Source organism: Lates calcarifer, linkage group LG23 (assembly GCF_001640805.2).
Source record: "Lates calcarifer isolate ASB-BC8 linkage group LG23, TLL_Latcal_v3, whole genome shotgun sequence".
Taxonomy (NCBI): domain Eukaryota; kingdom Metazoa; phylum Chordata; class Actinopteri; family Centropomidae; genus Lates; species Lates calcarifer.
Genome location: NC_066855.1, coordinates 16091905 through 16113674, shown reverse-complemented (window position 1 = coordinate 16113674; position 21770 = coordinate 16091905). Strand labels below are relative to the sequence as shown.

The window sequence follows — 21770 nt, the reverse complement described above, 5'->3', positions numbered from 1 at the left end:
AAATTTCCCCTTTTGTTTTTTTTTTTTTTATTTCTGTTGGCAGATAATTTTGCTTATGTTGCTTTTTTTCTCTTGAGAGCTGTGTTTTTGCATGAATCTGTGAAGAACTTAATGGCAGCATGCAGCGATGGTGTATGCTGCACATCAAAACACCTAAACCCAGCCTCTTGTATTTAACCCTCTGAAGCTAAGGGGAGTGTATACGTTCCCAAATATCATGCTTTAGAGTGTCATTACTCCACAATGCTTTGGGACATGCTGTCTTTTTTTTTCTCAACAGAGCAACAGAATCTCTGCTTTATAACAAGCCCCACTTTGTCCATGTCCGTCGTTTACTTCAGTCAATAACTTATATGTAAAGCGGGATAATATTTGTATTGTCTCACCTATTGCCTGGCACACTGCTGCATTCTATCTGTGTGTATATTAATCACTTCTCATCTGCCGTCTTAGTTTATGACATCGACAGTCACATTTCTAAAACTCCACTGGATTCAGTGGGTAACCCTTACAGCCAGTCAGAGTGTCTGATTCAAAGTATAAGTGTCCCTATTGAGTGACATATACTGTATGATTAGCTGAGGTTGTGCTGATTCTGGGATGTGTAATACTTGATACTGTTAAAATGATAACTTTATGAAGCAAAACACAAAGGTATGCAAAAATGGAAATGCCTCTATGTGGATCTCACATGGTTAAGCCTATACGCTGATGGCATCTTGATCATTGCAGGTGCAGGTGAAGTTGTCAGGGTAACTCACGGTCCTACTTCCCACCGTCAAATCTTCACATACAGTAACAGCCATCAGATTGGCATGTGTGTTGCACTTCATACTACATTTAACATGACTATTAAAGAGAATTTCAGTCATATGTGAGATCAGATGTGTCACAGGTCTTCCATATACACTTACACTCTTCTGTCTAAGTCGTCACATATTAGCGAACTAGTTAGTCAGTTAGTAGGTGTAAACTTTATTTAACAACTAACCTCTGCAGAAGAACGACTTTTTGTGATGTAAGCCATTTTAAATCTCCTCTTACTAAACACTTAGGTCAGCTGGTGCAGCTGGCTGTAGTGTCCTTTCCTTACCTTCCTTATTTTTTCCTCTCCTCCCTCTCTGTTATCGCTCCATCATTTCCTGCAAACAAAATGACAGTCATTCCTCCCCCCCACCATCCTTGTATCCCTCATTTCCTCAGCTCATTTTCTTGCTTCCCCATTTCCTCCCTTTCGTGCCTGGTATCTGTGTTTGTATGTGCTGTAAGTACATTAGGGAAAGAGCCAGAGAAATCCCTCACTCTGTCTCATTTTCACCCCCCGGTACTCGTTCCGCACAACTACACACACTTGTAGTATATATCTCACACATTGTCGCAGGCTCAGGACTCGTTTCCTCTGTCACCATTTTGCCACAGTGTCACAGCGATCTTTGTTTCTGTTTTCTTTCCTTTTAGTTTTCTTTCTTTCCTTGTCCTTATCCTTATCTTATCTCAAGGTTTTAAGTGGTACAGCAAATGATCATTCATTTCCAACATTTTTCTCAGCTGTGGATGTCAACAATGTACCTTTTACTTTATTTAGAAAGTTGTTAGTTGTTTTTTAGTTGTTCTTTCTGTACCAGGGCCTTACTTTCCCATGTTTGATAATCTTTTTGCCACTGACCAGTTCAGATTGTTTTTATAAGTACCAGACAACATTGTGGAAAGGATTCCTACTGAAATAGATCTTTTTATGAAAGAGTAAGATCCTTTTGTTTAACCAGAAACTGCTGATATATCACTATCAGACTCCATTGATAAAAACAGTTATTTTAGCAAACAGAACATGGGAGTTGCTGGAATACTGCTGTCTCATTCTGTTATTCTGTCATTTTGTTTCTATTATTATTTGACCTTCAGTGGAGAAGAAGTATTCAGATCCTTTATACAAGTAAAAGCACCACACAACAACACAAACAAACTGACTGATCAAGGCAGCGGTAGATTAGCAGCTCCTGTGTTCTGCTTGGTAAAATTGCTGTTTTTGTCAGTGGAGTCTGGTAGTGATATTTAGTGATGCTTTTGATTCAACAAAAAGGATCTTGCTCTATCTCTGTAATAACAAATCTTTTTGTAATAAAATAACTACACAGAGCAAAATTATTAACATTTAATCAAGTATTTAAGGCAGTCACACTGGCTACATCCATCATATAGGACCATACATTGTGATTATTTGAGCCACATGAAGGACAGAAAGCAGTGGAATGGTGCTGAACCACTGAGCCCTGTAGCTAAAACAGAAATCAGCTGCCTGGTGGACTGGAAAATAATGAGAGGGGCTTTGCATCCCCATGACACCTCTTTCCTAACTCTCTCCCTCAGGTAGACTGTCCTTTCATTGTTCAGTCATTTGCTCCTTTCTTTCTATATTTTCCTCTCTTTGTCTCGTTTGCTAGCCTCTTTTTTCACTTCATTTCTTCCTCAATAACTCTGTCAATTGTCACTGATTCTTCTCGTCTTTCAATGATTCCCTCTCAACTCTCCCTCTCTCTCCCTTTCTCACCAGTCCAGCCTCTTCTGATTAAACTCTGTGATATGTTTCCCATTACCACCACAATAGAGGAGCAGAATGAAGCAATCTCCTGGACTGAGTGTAATACTTCAACATCTTTTTATTGTATTTCCAGCTTTTCTAATGGTAGGAAAATTGAGGAGATAATGTGTGAAAAAGGTGTTTGACCTGATTTAAAATCAGGGTGTGATGGTTTCCTGTCACAGCAAACACCAATTTTTTAGAACAATTTTCCAGAAAATCAGCCAAAGAAACTACTATATCTGCCAAAATTTTTGCTTTTTTTCAATGGGGTGGAAGCCTCAGTGGACGTTCAAGTGACCTGCTTCATGTACAAACAAATTAAAGGAAAAACCAACATGAAGTGTATTAGTGAGGTGCTGAGCCACCACAAGCCTCCGCAACAGCTTCACTGCTCCTTGGCATTGATTCTCTGAATCTCTTAACTGTACTGGAGGGAAGAACACCACTCTCCCAAGAAATATTCCCTCATTTAGTGTTTTGATGTTGATGGATGGTGGAGAGCACATCAGCCCAGAATCTCCCATAGGTGTTCAACTGGTGACTGGTGACTGTGAAGGCCACAGCATATGTTTCACACCTTTCTCACTTTTTTCCTTTAATTTGTCACCTGTCTGTATGTCATAATTGTTTAAGTCTGTTTCCATTGCACTTTATCTCACTTTCTTTTGTGGATTAACATTCACTGGGTGACTACTTGCAGATCACATGACACCGCTTACGAAATGGCTTTATCTGTTTTGGACGCCCTGTAGTTCTTCCTGTACCCTAACAGGTCCGAGCTGTTAAGACAGTTTGCTGTTGTTGATCAGTTCATTAGAGTTGAAACAGCCTGCAAAGATTTACTTTGCCTTTGTGAGTGAATCCACTGATTTCAGTGATTCCCTTGAAATCAGCTGATTTCAACTGAAAACTTTTCACCTTTTAAGTTCAGCAGTTTATTACTCACATGTCCAGGAAATTCGGAGCAACATTAACCTTCATTTGGAGGCCAATCACCAGATATAATTACATTCTCCTATTTTTTCCAGCTCTTTCCTTGTCTCTACCAACCCTCCTGGGGAGACTATCTGGCTCTGTAGTAGTTTAACATTTCACCATGTTTACCAGTTAGCTGCTAAATTTGTCTGTCTGCTGTTTGGTGCTGGGCAGGTGGAGCACAGTGGGTTCCTAGAGGCCTGCTGCAGCCATGCAAAACGCTCTGGGAGCAGTGAGAGTGAACTAAAACAGTAAAAATCAAAACACCAGCCGAAAGAACTGAAAACACTGCAGAGTTGGGTGATTATTATCTGTGTGTTTGTGGCAACGAGTGACACCTTTCACGCTGCATATTTAATAAAATAAAATATAGATTGTAGCTGTGGTGTGACCGAACCCTTAGGCTGCAGATTCTCCAGACAGACTGGATTATATTTTTGTTTTGTTGTTCTCAGATTCCATCTTCAAAAGTAGACTTAAATTAATTTCAGTGCATTTGCATAGCACCATAATGGTAAAGTGAAGAGGATGGGAGTATCCATTTCAAATAAATCTATCCAGCCTGAAGTTATTTTTGTTTTGTCTTAATTGTTTTTTTTTCTTGCTTTATTTTGTTGAAGCCCAGAGCAGAGTAGCATTAATTCATGTGTTTGTTTCCAGGCCATATGTTCATGTAACTTTATAGAAAGTTTTATTACAGCAGAGTTTTACAGTCATTTGAATTATGAATTAAATGTTCTCAAAATATGAACACAGAAACTTGAAAATAAGAGTCTGATTAAATTGAGTTGATGGGTGAACATGCCAGGAACAGGATGGATGGAGGTTATACAGAGTGTACATGCAGCACAGCGCACTTGTCCACTCGAGTGCTGATGCCAGTTTGTCTCAATCAGTGTGTTCTCATTCTAGGATTCATAATGAGGCCATAAACTATCATAATGTACTCCAGAGGATATTTCCTTCCTTTAGTTACCCACACCAGAACATCAGTCAACAGAGATGTGACAGGCTAACAGTCAACAACTGGTTTACTGTGAGCTGGATCTGATATTTAAAGTTTTGGTTTCTGTCAGTATCTGTTTTGAGTCACCTGCTGAAGTCTTACATGAAAAGCTTCTAGAGGACATGTAGAATTATTTAAATACAAAAAGCAATTACTCCAAGAGATGATCTCTCCTTTCATGTGCTCTTACTTTAACTGAACTCTGACTTAACTATGTTGTACAAACATATGAGAGGAATCGAGAGGCATTTGGGCTTACTCATTTTTTTGTCAGAAATTTCTAAAAGAAAATTGACACCACTCACTCTCATATGAAGCTACAGATAGGAGATTTAGCTTAGTTAGCTTAGCTTAGCACTGAGACTGGAAACATGGGCAAACAGCTAGACTCGCTCTGTCCAAGGTTACCAAAAATTGCCTGTCTGCAAGCTGGTGTGAGCCAGTCTGCGTCAGTCTACGGCATAGGTTCCGCAGCTATGCAGTACCTATGCTGTAGCTATGCCATTGATTGGACGCAAAAGTATAGATCAAGCTTTAGTGCTAAGCTAAGATAAGCTAAGCTAACCAGCTGATTTTTGTAGCCTTAGATTTAACCAACAGATGCAAAAATAATATCAACTTTCTCATCCAACAAAAAGCGAATAAACATATCCCAAAAAATGTTGAACTACTCCTTTATTAATTTGATAGCTCTAGTAAATTCTCTTTAAATTCAGCTGCAAATGTGTGAAGTTGATTTGTGAGTGTAATTTGTTAGCCTTTATAATTAATTTATTATATCATTTATTTATTAATTTTTTTTGTAAGAGATGTAGCAGTTTACATAAGCTGTTTTTGCAGTACTTCAGTATTTAGACTTAATGTGTCCATAACTGATGATTGGTTCACTGTTCACCACAAAGAGAAATGATTAAGACTTATGGTCCCAGTGCCACAGTTCATAACCACGTAATGTTCCTTTACCCCTCCATACTGTACCAGCTCGTGTAGCTACAACAGCTCCCTGCAGAATTTAGAGCTCTGGCTGCCGACCCAAGCTTGTGCTTTAGAGGAAACTTTCTTCCTTTATTGTGAGACACATACTCTCTTTCTCTCCTCAGCTCTGCTCAGGGCTTAAAGCTTGAAGTGGGAGCTAATGATACACTGAAGTAGGTTAACAGCCCGCATTACAGCAGGAGAACAAATTCTGCTGAAATGAAAATGTTGTACAGCTCAATCAGATGCTGAACCGCGCTCTTTAAACAGTAATTAGGTGCACTGATGTTATCGATTGCGCAGCAGCGTCAATGGCGAGGGAAAAGACGGATGACTTATTTGTTTTTGTAAATGAGGGGGGGAAGAAATCATTCTCGTCTGTCCCCTCCCCGCTGTCGGTCTAGCCGAGCTATGAATGTGTCTGAAATCTGCATAGGAGCTTTAGTGCCAGGGCTCAACGTCCTCGCCAGCCTGGGCAAAGACAAGCAGGTCATGTCTGAGGAGGGAGAGGGATCAAAAAAGACAGATGAAACTATTTACACACATCATGATTTACATGTTCAGTTTGCACAGAGAGAAAATAGCACTGTGCGCTCAAAGCACTCAAATGGTTATACGTATGATTTAGTTTTTAATTCTTGCAGCATTGAGGTCAAGAGTCTCAAACTCTGATCACTGAGTCACAGGAACAGGTTGTTCCCTCTAGTGGGAGGGGGGGCTGCTTGAAACACTCAACAGAAAAATACATTTTTAACAAACAGTCTTATTTATTTATATAGTCTTATTTACATTCACTTACTTTATACTTTCCTGCCGGTTTACTAATGTTTTCTTTATTCATGGAGAATGACGGATTTCTCCTCGTAGATGACACAATAAACAATCCCCTTAAACATCATGAAAAAATCATACCTACATCTCTAAGTAAGTAAGGAGTTAATAGAAGTATTGTTGCCTTTATACTGGTATTTTTGAAATTGCATGTCTATCGCACATCTAAAAATCCCATGAAAGGACCAAAGCTAGCAATGAACATATCCTACTAACAAGTATTAAGTATCATTCATTCATACTCTTACTCACCAAAAGCAACACCAATGTTTTCCTTCTAGCTCTACCACTTCTTTCCTTCTGCTGAAGTTAGCATGCTAACTAGCTAGCTCTCGCCTGTCTCATCATTTTCCGATAGTGACTCACTATAACATCCAGACTGCCCCAAAGACATACCTCTGCTCAGAGGGCAGATTATAACCTCTTGTGTTTTATGGCTAAAGCTATTGGTAAATGAGAGAAAAAAAAATACTAATTAAGTGAAACAAAAAGTTCATTTTAATGCCTCAATTTTGCAGCTTTGCTCAGAGATTACCTACTAAATTAGAGGACAAAATATTGTATGGTACTCGTAAAATTAAAGTCAAAATATCTGGAGAGCCTTAGAAAATTGCCCTGCAGGGTACAGTCTCTGTCCAGTAGTTTGAGATCCCTGATCCCATGGTGTTTTTGCATTTCACTGCTGTAAGTAAAACATCTGTCTTTTTCTAGTCAGTAAACAGACATCTAAAGTGGCTGCACTGAAGCAGGAGCAGTAGAGAAAGATGAATGGAGTCAGCATTTCTGTACAGAATGATCCCAACTGGTTTATTTTTTCATTTCAATCTCACAGCCATTTGTTCAAGCTAGAAAATGTCCCTAATAAATCCTTAAAAATAAGATCAAGAAAGATAAGATAAAGTTTTCAATCTGGATATATCCGCAAAAATAATCAGATCTTCTCAACTTAAACACACACCCAACACCTGCTGTCCAGAGCATCGAACTGTAGAAGGAGCATGCAATGTCAAGACACATGACTGAGACAGAAATCTCACACTTTTGCTCTGGAAAACAAGAAATGTGGTGCTATTGGAGGGGAAGGGGCAGAGAAAGAAAGCTGCTGAGGTCAGCAGAGACATGTGGCTCCCCCTCTCCCTGAGCTGTCTGGACTCTCCATGAGGGACAGAGGCAGAGATTTAGACAGGATGTGAAATATTGAGTGGGATGGAGGGAGGGATGGCAGGAGGGATGGGGAGACTGACAACTGATAGAGGGCATAAGGTAACAAAAACGACAGATTTATTCACCTTTTTACCTTTGTTTGGTTTCTTTTCAGTGAGCAGGTGTTTCCCTGTTCTTTGTTGCACAGTCAGCTGTAGTAACCCAGCTTCATTTGAGTATTTCAGGGCTAAATGGTTTGCCCAGAGGCACCTTGATGGTTTTTCTTGGGATTGAAGCTTCAAGCCACGAGCCCACAAGCTGCTGTTGCCGCCGCCCATTGAGTCAAGTAAGGGAGGATGGATAATTGTCAGAGAGAGGAGTACAAAGACAAACTAACACCAAAGCATCTACCTCCTCCTGTCATCTTGATGCACCAATGTTCCTTTCTTTTTCCCTCCTGATAGAGTCACAGACATTGGGGAGAGACACCACTCACATTATGTCCACCCTGATGATGCAGAAGACAGACACAGGTCACAAGGGTTTTTTTTCTCCATGGTTATAACAGCAGTCACAGCACCCATTAAACATTTATTATAACACTTTAAATTTAATAAACAAGAAGAGGAGGAAGAGGGGGGCTAGGTTTGAAAAAAAAAACACAGTTACAATTCATTACACTCAAGTTCAGACCCATCAGGTATTAAAACAGCAACAAAAAAACATGGCCAGATTAACCTGTTTATGGTCTCCTGGGCCAAATTTTACTGTGGGCCCCCACTGACTCCCCACCCCGTAAATATGAACCCTGCTGCTTCCAAGTTCCCATTAAGTTGTGCACCCAAACCTCCTGTGCAGGGATGATGCTAATATTTCTTGGTTTGTGGTCATTGATTAAACACAGCTTTAGGAATATCCTCCATGTGAAGACAATATAAACTAAAATAGGTCTTAAAACTAGAGTTTGATAGAAGACAGATAACCTCATAATACAGGACTCATTTAAAATGGATGCTGCTTTCTGTCCCTACTCTGCATTCATTTGGTTCATATTTGTGCTCGTTTTCTGACAGCTTACAAATACAGGGTACAGAGAAGTACCACTGGAAATCGTGGTGGAAGTGTAGCCAATAGGTCAAGCGAGACATGACCATAGGACACAACGAAGACATCTTAAAAATGGTTGGTGGTGGTCATGAAAAGAATTCTTCATCCACATGTCGCAATGTACGTAATGACCTCACTGACCACCACCATCTACAACACTTTCTCTGCTTTTGACTCTTACTTAAAAGGTACTTTATTATGAACTTGTCAACTATCGCCATGTCTGTTTTCAGAAACTTTTGGCTCTGAGCTGCCCTCTTGTGGATGTATTGCTTAACATCCATGCTAACATAAAGGACACATAGTAGTATGTGGGCAGTGACTGTTGGATCGTTTGAACTGGACATACCTATTTTTATATGTAAAATATAAATGAGCCTTTAATGAATATTGTTGTTTAGTTTCTCATAACTTCTTGTTTTTGTTAATTCAGGTGATATTCTTGTTAATTTTCCATCATTCTTCTGTTATTTTAAGCATTTAAGCAAAAACTTATGCACGCAAAATGTTACCAAGCAACCTGCATGGTAGTACAGCACTAATACTTTTAAGATTTATTGTTTGTGACATTCTTCAGGGTTTTAAGCAACCTTCAAGTCTTAAGATCACTCACTGTTAAGCTTTAAGACCATAGACAAAACCATTAATTAAAATTTTACCAGCATGTCCTTGTTAGTTTAAGAGACATTTAAGTATTTGGTTTGTTTTGATTATTGATCTCATAACGATCAGTCCAGTCAATGCCCATGGTCTACGGCTGACACAGTCATTAAATCTCCAGTCACACTCCTATAGCTCCAGATTTTTTTCCTCACTTTGTCCCTGTAACTCACTCTCACGTCAATAATCCTATATGACCGATTTCTCTTGGGAACACACTTCGTTCATTTGTCTTGTAAGCAAAGGTTTTTGTCAGATGTTCTATTTTCTCTGCCGCCGCCTCCTTTTTATTTCCTGCTTTCACCTGGCCACATTATGATGGAGGTTTTTTGTTTGTTTGTCTGTTTATTTTTCTGGTAGTTGTAATTATCAAGAGGAATTTGAGGATCTGGCTCCATGTCACTCACACACTTCTTTTTTGGATTCAACTCCAAAGGTTATGTTTGTTTGCTTTTAAATTTTGATTTGAGGTTAAGATAGTGTTGAGTACAAATACCATGAATCTGTGTGTGGCCGTGGTGAAGTGATTTGAATAGGTATATCACTGGTTGTGAGGCTTTTTAGAACGCATTGAACAACAAACACACTAGTCATCAGAGGCATTTGACCAGACTAAAAGGAAAAGTGCTTTCTCTCCAAGAGTGAGATGAGATGATTATATCTGTTTTCTTGTCTATACATTAAAGCAGCTACCTGTTGTTCTGAATCTGCTGGACATGTAACTAGGTAACTGTTTGCTAACAAGGTATCAACTTAAAACCACAGGACTTAAACATAGAAGTGAACATCCTTTGCATTCAAGCCCTCACTGCCCAATGAGTTCACACAACGGTAGATCTCTCTGTATTTTGCAGTATGTCAGAGTTTTAAATCTGGTGTCTGTGGCGACATTCCCATGCTAACCCAATGGTAGTGATCTGTCTTGTGTCAACCATCAATGATGGGTTTGCCAGAGCTGAAGAGGGAGGCAATCAAAACGAAGTAGGCTATAGCAACTGGGAGTAATTGTGGAAACGTTTCTGATGCTCCAAATAAAAAAGAAACTCTGCATTCAGAGGGAAGACTACAGTCTAAAAACAAAAGCGATCAACAGTGAGGACAAACATAAGAATACAAATCGATATCGATGATTGAATCTCAAGAATTTTGTTGATATCGTGGAATTCAGTCGATACGTTCCTATCAATGAGGATTTATAGTGTGTCTTGAAGCAATATAATGATTTTCACTGATTTTACTGTGTAGTTTTGCTTTTCTCCCAAGTGGCCAAGAATGAGTTCATGCAGGTTTATGTATGCAGTTGGAGTAAGGGTGTGTTTAGCCTAGCCTAGCGTAAAGACCAGAGGTAGAGGAACACAGCCAGTCTAAATCTGTCTAATATTCAAAAATACACCTACCAATCAGGGCTGCAACCTAACAATTATTTTCATCGTCAGTTAATCTGCAGATTACTTTTTCAATCAATCATTTAGTCTATGAAATGTCAGGGAAAAAAGTAAAAAAAAAAATGCCCACCACAACTTCAAAGACATGTACAATATGCGTAATGGTGAAAGTATAGAAAATAGAAGAGATGAAGGAACACCTCATCACAATGTAAATCCCTCTAAAATGTTATGCATTTAGGTTAGTGTACAAAATACAACAGGTTCATCTGTGAGTTTTAAGATGTGTTGGTAGATGTATATTAACATTTTGGACAGAGCCAGGTTACCTGTTTCCCTCTGCCTCCAGCCTTTATGCTAAGCCAAGATAACCATCTCTTGTCTCCAGCTCCACACAGCATCATTAGATTGATATAGGGTCTTCTAGTCTCAGTCTTACCAAAGAAAGCAAATAAACCCTCCTCCCAAAATGTTGAACTATTCCTTTAATTCACAGTTAAGTGACTGTGATGCTAAATACACACACTTCATCGTACACACCTTTTCACACTGTCCCCGCACTGCCAATTCTTTGCATGTTTCTTCCTCCTCTCACTTTAACCAGTCTCTCCCACAAGACCACCACTGAATACTAATTTCCATTGCAAGTGTATTTTTCAAAAAAAAAGTGTGCATAACCTCGTCTGCATTTGTGTATGCGTGGAAGAGGCAGTTGGGAGACTGTGATTTGCTGCTGATGACTGAGAGAAGGAGGGAGGGAGGGAGGGAGGTGCGCATTGACGAAGCGAGAGAGAGGGAGGCAGAGAGAGAGGGAGGCAGAGAGAGAGGGAGAGCACTGTCCCTATCAGCCTCTTTTTTTGCTCTGCGATTCAGACAGCCAGCTCTCCTTTCCTCTCCTCCTCTTCCACCTCCTCCTCCGCAGCAGCAGCGGCAGCAGCAGGGAGAAGGGAAGAAAGAAAGAAAAGACTGGGCGAAAAAGATTGCAACAGATAAATAAAACCAGGGATCAGCATACAAAGGCAAGGAAGATATGAAAGACATCAGCAGCAGGAGAGCGGCGTTTTCTCCCTCAGACACCCACACCCGCCGAATGTGCAGCGGGAAGAGACTGTAACCGGTGCAAAAAGAGAGTCTTGAGAGAAAATTCTGACTGAGAGAAGTGGATCACAGAGGAGGGGGGAAAAGGAGTAGACGATGACAGCGGACTTCTACACATGGACTGAGAGCGGGAGGAAGAAGAAGTGAGAGTCTGTCAATCAGCGCTGTGACTGTAAAACTGATGGTGTCCATTTTACAGTGGGAGCAACAGGAACGTTCATTCTTCTCTGTGCTGAATTTCAAGCTCCTCTCTTTTACACCTGCCTCTTCTTTCCCTCTTTAATTGATTTTGTTTGTATCTGGGCTTGTGACGAAATCAAGGGCGCTCTTTGGAATCCCTGCTCTGAAGTCCGAGGGCGGCTGTACTTCCCTCCCACCCCTCTTCCCCTTCTATTGTGTGTGTGTGTGTGTGTGTGTATGTGTATGTGTGTGTTTGTGTTCATATCAGCATAAAGAAGAGCTTATTGTATGCCTGTGTGTGTTTTACCTCTTCATTTCCACATTTTGCACCCATCTGTTTCATGCTGGCTGTCCGTTCACACCTCTGCCAGTGTTTCATACCATCTGTGAGAGTGTCAGCTTGGGTCTCTCTGTGTGTGAGTGCATGTTTAAGGATTCATCTTCATAGTGTGTTGTCATTGGCTTTTGCTTAAAGGTGGCAGCTGTACAGGTGTCACCTTTGGGTAACTTGGCAGAGGCTCATGTCCTGTTGAGACTATGTAGAGAAACAGTCACCTGGAGAAATCAGCTTGCTGTTTATTTCCCTTTAAACTACAATAGTCAAGCCAAGAAAAGTGCTGGATTTGTGGCACCGTGGTGACCAAGAAGGTCTCGCCTTCTCATATACAACAGCAAAGGTTTCTACATGTATAATACATGGCTGCCTTATCAATAATTCAGCATCTGGTGGGCATCCTGGTGTTGCCTGGTGAGCGTTGATCAAGACATTCAGGGACTGCACAGACAGCATTTGATTCCGGCTGATAGCACGGTCCACCAGTGCCTCTGACTGACTTGACAGCAGCTTAATGATGTGTCGCCTCCCTCCGCTGATCGCCTGCTGCTCTCTGTAACAACTGAATTCACCTCCAGCAGGCTGCTGGCACATCAGCCTCTTCCAGCATTTATTGGACAGCATTCAGATCGGACACACTTCAATACACACTTTTATCCCTTTTAAACGACTTTTTCTGCAGAACTTAAAAATAATAGACTGCCTCACTTGCGCAGATTTTGAATGTCCAGCTTGCTTTGGACTTGAATCGCAGCTCTATTTGATCCTGTCCTCCCTGACCATGATTGGTGTTAACAGCCTGCACTCAGCGGGGCGCCTACGCTCACGCTCTCTCTGCACCGTGCGCTATGGAAGGGACTTCCGGATGATGGACCCGTTCCGCTATCCCAGAACCCCGCGCTCGCGCTCCCTCAAGCCCCTGGTGTTTCCAGACCTGCTAGGCAAGGCTCAGGATGGGCAGAACCACCCACAGGCCAGAAAGCGGAGGAAGGTACTGAAAACTCTTGGCTATTTCCTGTCACTTTTACTTTCACGAGTCACACTGAGACGGCGTCATTTATCATCAGCTTGTCAGTTGATCTGCATCTTTAAATGAATCATTTTTTCCTACTTAATTTCATACCAGTATGACACATGTCATAACAAATCATATTTACTCAGCATAACACTGGATGATAGCTCACTGTCATTCACAGCCAGTGGGCCAGATATCTCACACGGTCTGGTAGGGTTTATCCATTTATTTATCTATTTAACCTCTAATGCTCCACACACAACATTCGCGTACAGAGTGTATTAGACAGGTTGACTGCCGGACCTGATGGGGACATACACCTCAGCTCAGTGCAGCATATTGTATAAGGCCAGCACTCAAGGCTAATGCCTCTCATTTGCTGACGTTGATGAAGCAAGTAGGTGAAGGTGACGAACATCCATCCTTGTCTCGATGAGCCTCCAGACTGACTGAATGAGTCTGACTGAAGCTCTGATTTGTACTCCACCTCCCTCTACCTTTGTTTTAAATTGACTCCTTTTTTTCTTTTAGTCGTCTGTCTTTAAACCCACAGAGTCCCTCTGCTGTTGATACAGTGTGTTCCTTCAGGATATACAGTAAGGACAGATTTTTCTGGGGGAGGGGGTTGTACAAATAAAAAATATACTTCAGGAACTACTCTCTGCTGGCAGATAAACTCAGCTGTGACACAGTTCCACTAAATCATTACTGTGAAATATACAAATACTGTATATGGATACTTAACCAAAACCACCATTAAATATATTATTTTTACTGACTAGAGCTAAAAAAATGAAACACTGTAGTTCTATCTTCTATGTGTCTTGTGATAGTTAATAGATAGATAGTTAGTTAGTGTCTTTGGACTAAACAAGCACTGTGATAACATCACATTGGGACATTTTTCACTACTTTTGTGAACAATCCACCAATCAAGAATATTCTGCTGGTTAGTTGATAGTAAGTTGCAACCCTGTTACCCCCTCTGCCGAGGGTTATAGCTATGAGTTTTCTCATTTATTTCTTTCGATTCATTCACAGTGTTGTCCAGAAATAATCTTAAAAATGCAGCTGCAGAAGTATCTTGAATTAGTAGGTGCCATTTCTTCAAACATGTTTATCCATAGTTTCAGTTTATAGGTCATTTTCTCCATTTCATAAACTTTATTTAATATGTTTGTCCATTTTCTTGGGCGAAGTGTGTCCTCACTGAGACAAAGTCCAGTTCAGTTCCACAGTTCGTTGATTACTTGCAGAACTATAGTTGTGGGGTTCATTTTCAGGCATATCTCAAACATTATTTATAAGAAGAAAGACCTCAGTTAGTCCATCAGGCTCCTGTTAGCTGTGGTTTTCTTTTTTCCATCCTGTTTCGGGTTAAAAGATATGTCTGTTGATAATTTCCTATCCAGTTTCCATCAGCACTTACATGGATTTTCTTAGATATTTCTGTCCATGTTTCATTCTCAATAAGTTCTCCAGGCTTAAACTCATTTATTCTGAAGTTCTTGTTTTCTACTTGTAAGTTTTGCTTTACTGCCTGACATTCTGAAAAACTCAGCAGTTTTCTCCATTTATACACGATGAACTTCTGTAGGAAGAATCTCTCGTCTGTTGTTGCAGATCAGTATATTTTTACAGCTTACAAATTCACTGTTAATATTTGATGTTGACCAGATTTGTGCTACAGAAGCAGTTTTAAACTGGCTGGTTCTGACATCCCGGGGGAAGCTCAGCTGTATATTTCCATCCATCATGATTATTAAAACGCACAAGAGCACATTTAGTTTGGAACATGGCTTTTTACAGTAGGACGTATGGAAACCAGAACTAAATCTGTAATGGTCTAGGCTGGATGGTCATTAATATTCATGACGCTCTGGAAGTATCTCTGATTAGGCCCAGTTTCAGAGAAAATGCTGGGACTGATTAGGCGAATGAATCAAACCCTATTATAAATCCAATTTAATTTGACTAAAAGTCACAATGCAACACCATGATTTTCATAATAGGTTGGAAGTCTAAAACAGCAGAATTCAAGTGAAGACCATTAGCAGTAGTTGTTTAATCAAGGGGATGTAATGGAAAAGGATTGATTTTGGCTGAGAGTGTGTGGTATTGGTCTACAAGGAATTCAGAGGTGAACGAGGTGGTGATGAACTGCCTGTAAGTGTCCTCTCCATCACCTCAGCTGTCACAGCTGTCTATCAGCAGCATCCACGGCCTCGATCTGTGTCTTAAACACTATAGTGTGATGGCTTCATGCTGTCTCCCCTCCCTCCCCTCCCTCTGCTCCTCCGCTGCAGACCAGCTGTGAAACGGAGTTGCTATATCACATTCAGCTGGCACAGGCCAATGTCACTCCGGGCTGCTGAATGAGAAGTGTCTAAAGGTCTCGACTGTCACTTCAGATCTTGAGGAAGTTAAAGCCAAATGTTTTGTGTCTCTAAAGCCTTTTCACAGCTGATATGCTCCCTCAGTAAATCATCTTTGAGTCTCCCTGCTGTGTCATTCTGTAGGTCTGTTTTTTGTGTGTTGATTATGATGATAATGAAAGTTAAAGAGTGTATTTTTTTCCCTGAAAGTGGAAACAGTGACCCAAAAAAGGAGAAGTGATTAAAGCTGGTGCAAAGAAGTGAGAGGGAGTCCAGTCACAAACAAGCTGAAATGGATTTGGAGAAACATAAACATAACCCAATTAAAGTTTGAAGAAATTACCCTAAGCATACATATAGAAATACTTACAGAGCCTCCCTCTGCTCTCCAACAGCCTCAGTTCATTGTGGCATGGATTCCATGAGATGTTGGAAACTTTCCTTTCAGATTCTGGTCCATGTTGACGTGATTCATCACAGTTTCTGCAGATTTGTCAGCTGCACATTGATGCTGCTACCACATCCAAAAGGTGTTCGACTGGATTCAGATCTGGTGATTGTGGAGGCCACTGAAGTTCACTGAGCTCACTGTTCATGAAACCAATTTGAGAAGACAGACTGTGCTATTGAAACCATGATTTATTGGTAATAAGGGGTCCAAAGTGTGTCAAGAAAATCCTATTTTGTCCCCTCATTCTAATGTTTCATGTGAACATTAACTGAAGCTCCAGACCTGTATCTGCAGGTTTTAATGCACTGCACTACTGCCATATGATTGGTTGTATAATCTCATTAATAAGCACAGGTGTTCCTAATAAAGTGAGTGTATAACAGCACTTCTTCAGAGATGAACTTGTTGTAGATGTTACAAGACTGTGCTGTATGTTTTAAGACATCCAACATACTGACAGCATATTACAGATACAACTTGCTGTATGAGATATTAACCTGTCAACTAGACCAGAGTTTTGACACTAAGACAGCTGCTACAGCATCTCTGGTTCTATCAGACCAGGGTTTATATTGCTGCAAATAATTTAGCAGGACTGCTTTATGGCAGTATCAGATTTTTATATGAGCTTTGCCTTCATTCATTAGGTACTTAATTTGATGAATTAACCAAAAATGGACTTTATCCACAAACCCCATATCATCATTTTGTTGTTTGTTTTATGTTGTAGGTTGTTCATGTTCCTAAGCTGTAATTTATTTTACTCCATGCGGGTTGCTGCATTTATGTCAAACTCTAAATTATTTATTGGCTGATTGATTTGCTTGTCTATCCATTGACAGGCTGGGTGCTTGGTGGATAATGTGTTTTTTAAAGTGATGTGGCGGCGGTTGACTGATTGGATGACTGATGGATTGTTTGACAAAGACAATGAGTTAAGCTCAGCCCAAAGGGCAGTTTGAGCAGCGTGAAAAAGGCACGACATTTATCTGAGTACAGTTTATTGAATGAAGCCAGCTTTGCTTACTGTGCAACTCCCTCAGAAAACCACAATGAGCCCTGTAATATTTGATCAAATCTGGAAGTGAACACAGCCGAACATAGCTGCCATGTTTATCTGAAAATGTGATTTTGTTTGTTTTCCTCTGCAGGCTCTCTACAACTCAATCAAGAATCAGAAGCTGCAGTGGACACTGTAAGTCATTTTACATTGACTCTATGTTGATTTCATTCACCTTAAACATGATTTTCTTTTTATTTCACCCTCTTTCTGTCCTAATCTTGTAACTTAAACACACGCTCTGCACACGCACATCATCCTGAAGGGCAGGAAACAATAAGGGATATTGATTAACTTGTTAGCATCCTCATTAATGACGTGAGTGTTGTCTGGCATGCGAAGGAAACATTAGTGTGTCAAGGGTTGCTATTCTGGATCACAGTTTCAGAGTGCCTCAGAGATGCCAATTAAGTCACTAGCTTTCCAAGCTTTGTTGCCATAGTTACGGCACCATGGATACGACTCCATAGCTACCGCAATGCTCCTTCCTCCCTGTGTTCTCTCAGCATCAAACACACACACATACGCTCACAGATGGATGTACTGTACATATAAATACACACAGGAAATACATTGGTGTGTTTGTGTGCACCTTGTGCTTATGTACATGTGAAAAGCAAGAAAAAAACAGAAAGAGACGATGATGAAGAAAGAGAGAGAGAGAGAGAGAGAGAGAGAGAGAAAGGCAACTCAATTTAAATGGCTCTTTACCTGCATCCTGTACAAAGGTGTGACCACAGCCTCCCACTACCTTTCCAAAAATAGCAGCAGCGGCAGCAGCAGCGCTCCCCGAAGCAGCTGAATAAAAGTGGTCAGAGAAGCAGATCGAGGAGGGAGATCCGCAGAGAGGCAGGCGATCCAGTTCAAACATCTCTGCTGACATATAGACGGCTATTTAAACACTGCCGCTGCGCGAGAGGCCACGCGGGGTTATAGAAAAAGATGTCGTTTTTAGACGCGTAAACACCCATTAAGCAGAGGAGAATCCACCTCCAAAACAAAATGAATTACAGATTAGGAGATTCAGCCCACAGCAGTCTGCTTATTTATTTTCTGCAGTTTTGGCAGAGAGTTGCACATGTTCATTTTTAATATTTTAACTGGCTGAGGTTGCTGTGATAGAGTAGATTCTGTCCTCTGCTTTGAAAACCTTATTTGGAAACAGAGCACAGTGTCACTTTTGCCACCACTTTCACACCCTACTTGCTTAGTTGATGCATATTTCATCACACAGGACATTTTTTTTCACTTGCAGACTCATTGACTGAGTTCACAACACAGGGACTTACACCCTGTGGCAGATAAACCTCACTCCTGTATCATTTTTCTTTGTCTTCCTTGGGAAATATTTCAGTTTGCGTGTTTGCAATTTCCAAACTGCACAACCACACAATAAAGTGCAAATACTATTCTGTTCTATTCTATATATAGGCCAGCCCAGCATTGATTTACTAATTTACTCCCAGATTGAGGCTTAAAAAAACACCATCCACCACCACTGAGTATAGCCAGAGCCCTGTGATTGAGGTGTGATTTTCAGACACTAAAACAAACTGCTCGCTGTGATTATATGAATACACATTGTGTATGTGAAATCTGGTGTGTACATCTCATTACAGGTGTGTGTTTGCGTGGACGTGCAGTACGTGTGCAAACCCCCCTGATGAGAAACATAACGCAAAGAAAAAAACACGCCGATGGATGTTATTTCACACCCCCACAGAGAAAGACACGCACATGGCCACTCTCAACGGTGCAGTTGGTTGCACCCACATGTTCTTCACTTGCATGCACACACACACACACACACAAAACACAGACATATACAGTACACACATGCTTCCTCATTCAGGAGCGGGGGTGGAGAGGCAGAGGGAGAGAGGTGGTGGGCATTGCGCGCTTGAAAGTGAGACGCAACAAGTTGGCAATATCCAGGAGGATGCAGGGAGGAAAAACAGGTAGAGCAGGGTGGAAATGTGAGAAGCGTAGCCTAGAGAACGAAAGCACACCGCACATGAGGCGAAGACCCATCTGCTCTATTATTCTTTTATTCTGCTAATCTCTTTTCTCTTCCTCCCTCAGTGCCTCTAATCATCCTGTCTTACTATTGTCTACTGACACCACCTCTCCTGCAGTAGGAGAGCAGAGTGCCCCATCATATGACCTTAAACAGCATCCAACCATCCTTTGCTACTGACTGAAATATGTCTGCCACACTGATTATTGAAACCTGTCAAGTGCTGAAAGCTGGAGTTGATTCCTGACATTGTTTACTTGTTCTGCAGTCAGGTAGTATCAGATTTCACTCAGATTTTCTCCAGTTTTAGATCCTTTTAATCAAGCAAAGCTCTTATATAGCTGCTTTTGTTTAGGCAGCATCTTACATTTGAGAACTTTGGCCTCTTATAAAGGGTAAGGATAACACTGGTATTTTTTTTTTAATGTCTGACATTGTGGATAGGATTCCTACAGAGGTCAACCTTTTTATTAAAGAGTAAGATTTTGTTTAACCAGAAACATCTCTATATATCAGTACCAGACTCCAAAAGAAGCACAGCCTCTGTGAATGAGGAAGAGCTTTGTCATGTATAAGAGGATGTGTATGGATGAATTACTGTCCTCTTTCACTTGACTGTGTTTGGAGTGTTTCTGCCATTTGGTACAATGACTCAGTGGCACAGGTGAAACACATCAGTTTCTATTGGCTGCTGAAGCAGCAACATCAGCAAAAAAACCCAGCGTGCAGCAGCAGCTTCTGTCATCAGACCAACCTGTTAAGGCTTTTCTTCAGGTTGCATCAACTTCCTTTCCTCTTTCTCCTTTATTTTTCTTCTCATTTCCCTCTTCCTTTTTCGGTCCTTTCATTTCTTTCCTTTTCCTTGTTTTCCTTTCTTTCCATTCTATTCCTTTCATTTTCTTTCTCATCTTCTCCCCCCTTCCTGCCTGTATTTTTCTCTTTTCTTTATCTTTCCCATCATTTTTCTCTGCTTTCTGTTCTTTTCTTTCCCATTATTTCCTTTTCATTCCTAGATTTTTCTTTTTCCTTTCTTTTCTTTTATTGTTTCTCCTCTCGTCCTAAAATTTCTTTTCCTCTCCTCTCCTCTCCTCTCCTCTCCTCTCTTCTCCTCTTCTCTCCTCTCCTCTTCCTTTCCTCTCTCACTCATATTATTGTTGATAATGTTCTGCCATCTGAGAAGGATGAGCTTTGTCTTTTTTTCCTTCCCTCTCTCTCTCCCCCTTCTGTCTCTCCTCCCTCCACTCCCCCCTCTCTCCAGCTCCTCTCCACTTTGTCTCTGTGTAGAGAGGGATTCAGGCAGGCCGGCAGTTACCAGGCAACAGGCTACATGCTCATTGGCTCTGTCTCTGCCTCTCTCTCTCCTTCTCTCCTTCTCTGGCTCCTGCATGGGGGTTAACTGCTGTTATGTACTGTTGGTTACTCATAGCGTGGTCTCGAGGGGGGGGGGGGGGGGGGGCATCCAGCCATTTTTTCTATTTTCAGGCTGAACTTTTGCATGGGTGCCTGGTGAGGTAAGAGGAGGAATCGCGTGTTACCTCACCGTTCAGATGCAGAGACACTTGCTGTTATAGCCTGAAGGATCTATCATCTACTAATGTGACAAATCCCTTTAAAAACACTAAACAAATGCATACAGTGTATTGTAAGGGATTATTTAGAGGAGAATAGGATTATCACTGCTATGCCAATATGTATTCTAAGTATTGTCTATCATTGAAATACAATACAAATCCATTTTCTCTAAGACTTAAATTATTTATAATATATAAAGGAATGCTCATAGATACACAAACAATAAAGATTAAACATTTTTAAAGGAAAAAATTCTGAATAAAACATTTTGGAAATCGAAGTAAAGACAAGAGTATTGAAACCAGTCAAGTACCAAAAGATGGAATTGATTCCTAATATTGTTTACTTACCAGTTATTTCCAGATTTCAAATCTAAATTTTCCCAGTTTTAGACAATTTTATTCAAGTTAAAAGTCCCTGCGTGGCTGCTTGTGTTAATGCAGTGTTTTACATTTGAGAACTTTGGCTACTTTTGTGAAGCAAAAAGAGGAGTTTTGTAAAAACAAGTTTATATACAACTTCATATATAACCTTGCAAAAACATTTAACCTATAAATTAAGTAAAATGCAGAAAAAATAACTGGTCACTTTCTGTATCAAAACTCAGTTATGGTACTTAAATCCAAAAATGACACGACCCTATTAAACACTAGATATCCACGTATTTGATTATAAATGAGTACTTCAGGAGTACTGCAGCCTGATAATAAAAAGGAAAATCTAGAAAAGAAAAATCTAAATAAAAGAAAAGAGGAAAAGTATGTGAGCAAAACGACATTAGATGAGAAATAATAAACAAAATCGGCAATGGTAAGTTACTGGACCAAATAAGATGATAAAACATTTAAAAATGGTGATAAAACTGTAATAAAATAAATAAAACACATTAAGATACAATACAATACAATAAGAATATACAATAACATAAATAACAAAATCAGATGGTAAAACATTCAAAACATGGTATTAAACTGGTAATACAACTTTAAAGACAGAACAATGAGC

At 40.3% G+C, this 21770-nt stretch overlaps 1 protein-coding gene across 2 annotated transcripts in view; it reads left to right on the top strand.

Annotated features, from left to right (window-relative positions):
* LOC108892041 (uncharacterized) overlaps positions 1-21770 on the top strand; it is a 73320-nt gene that overhangs the window by 40073 nt on the left and 11477 nt on the right. For both annotated transcript variants that reach the window (XM_018689474.2, XM_018689475.2), the window contains exon 11: positions 17268-17311. In XM_018689474.2, coding sequence (XP_018544990.1) covers positions 17268-17311 — 44 coding nt within the window. The remainder of the gene's footprint in view (positions 1-17267; positions 17312-21770) is intronic.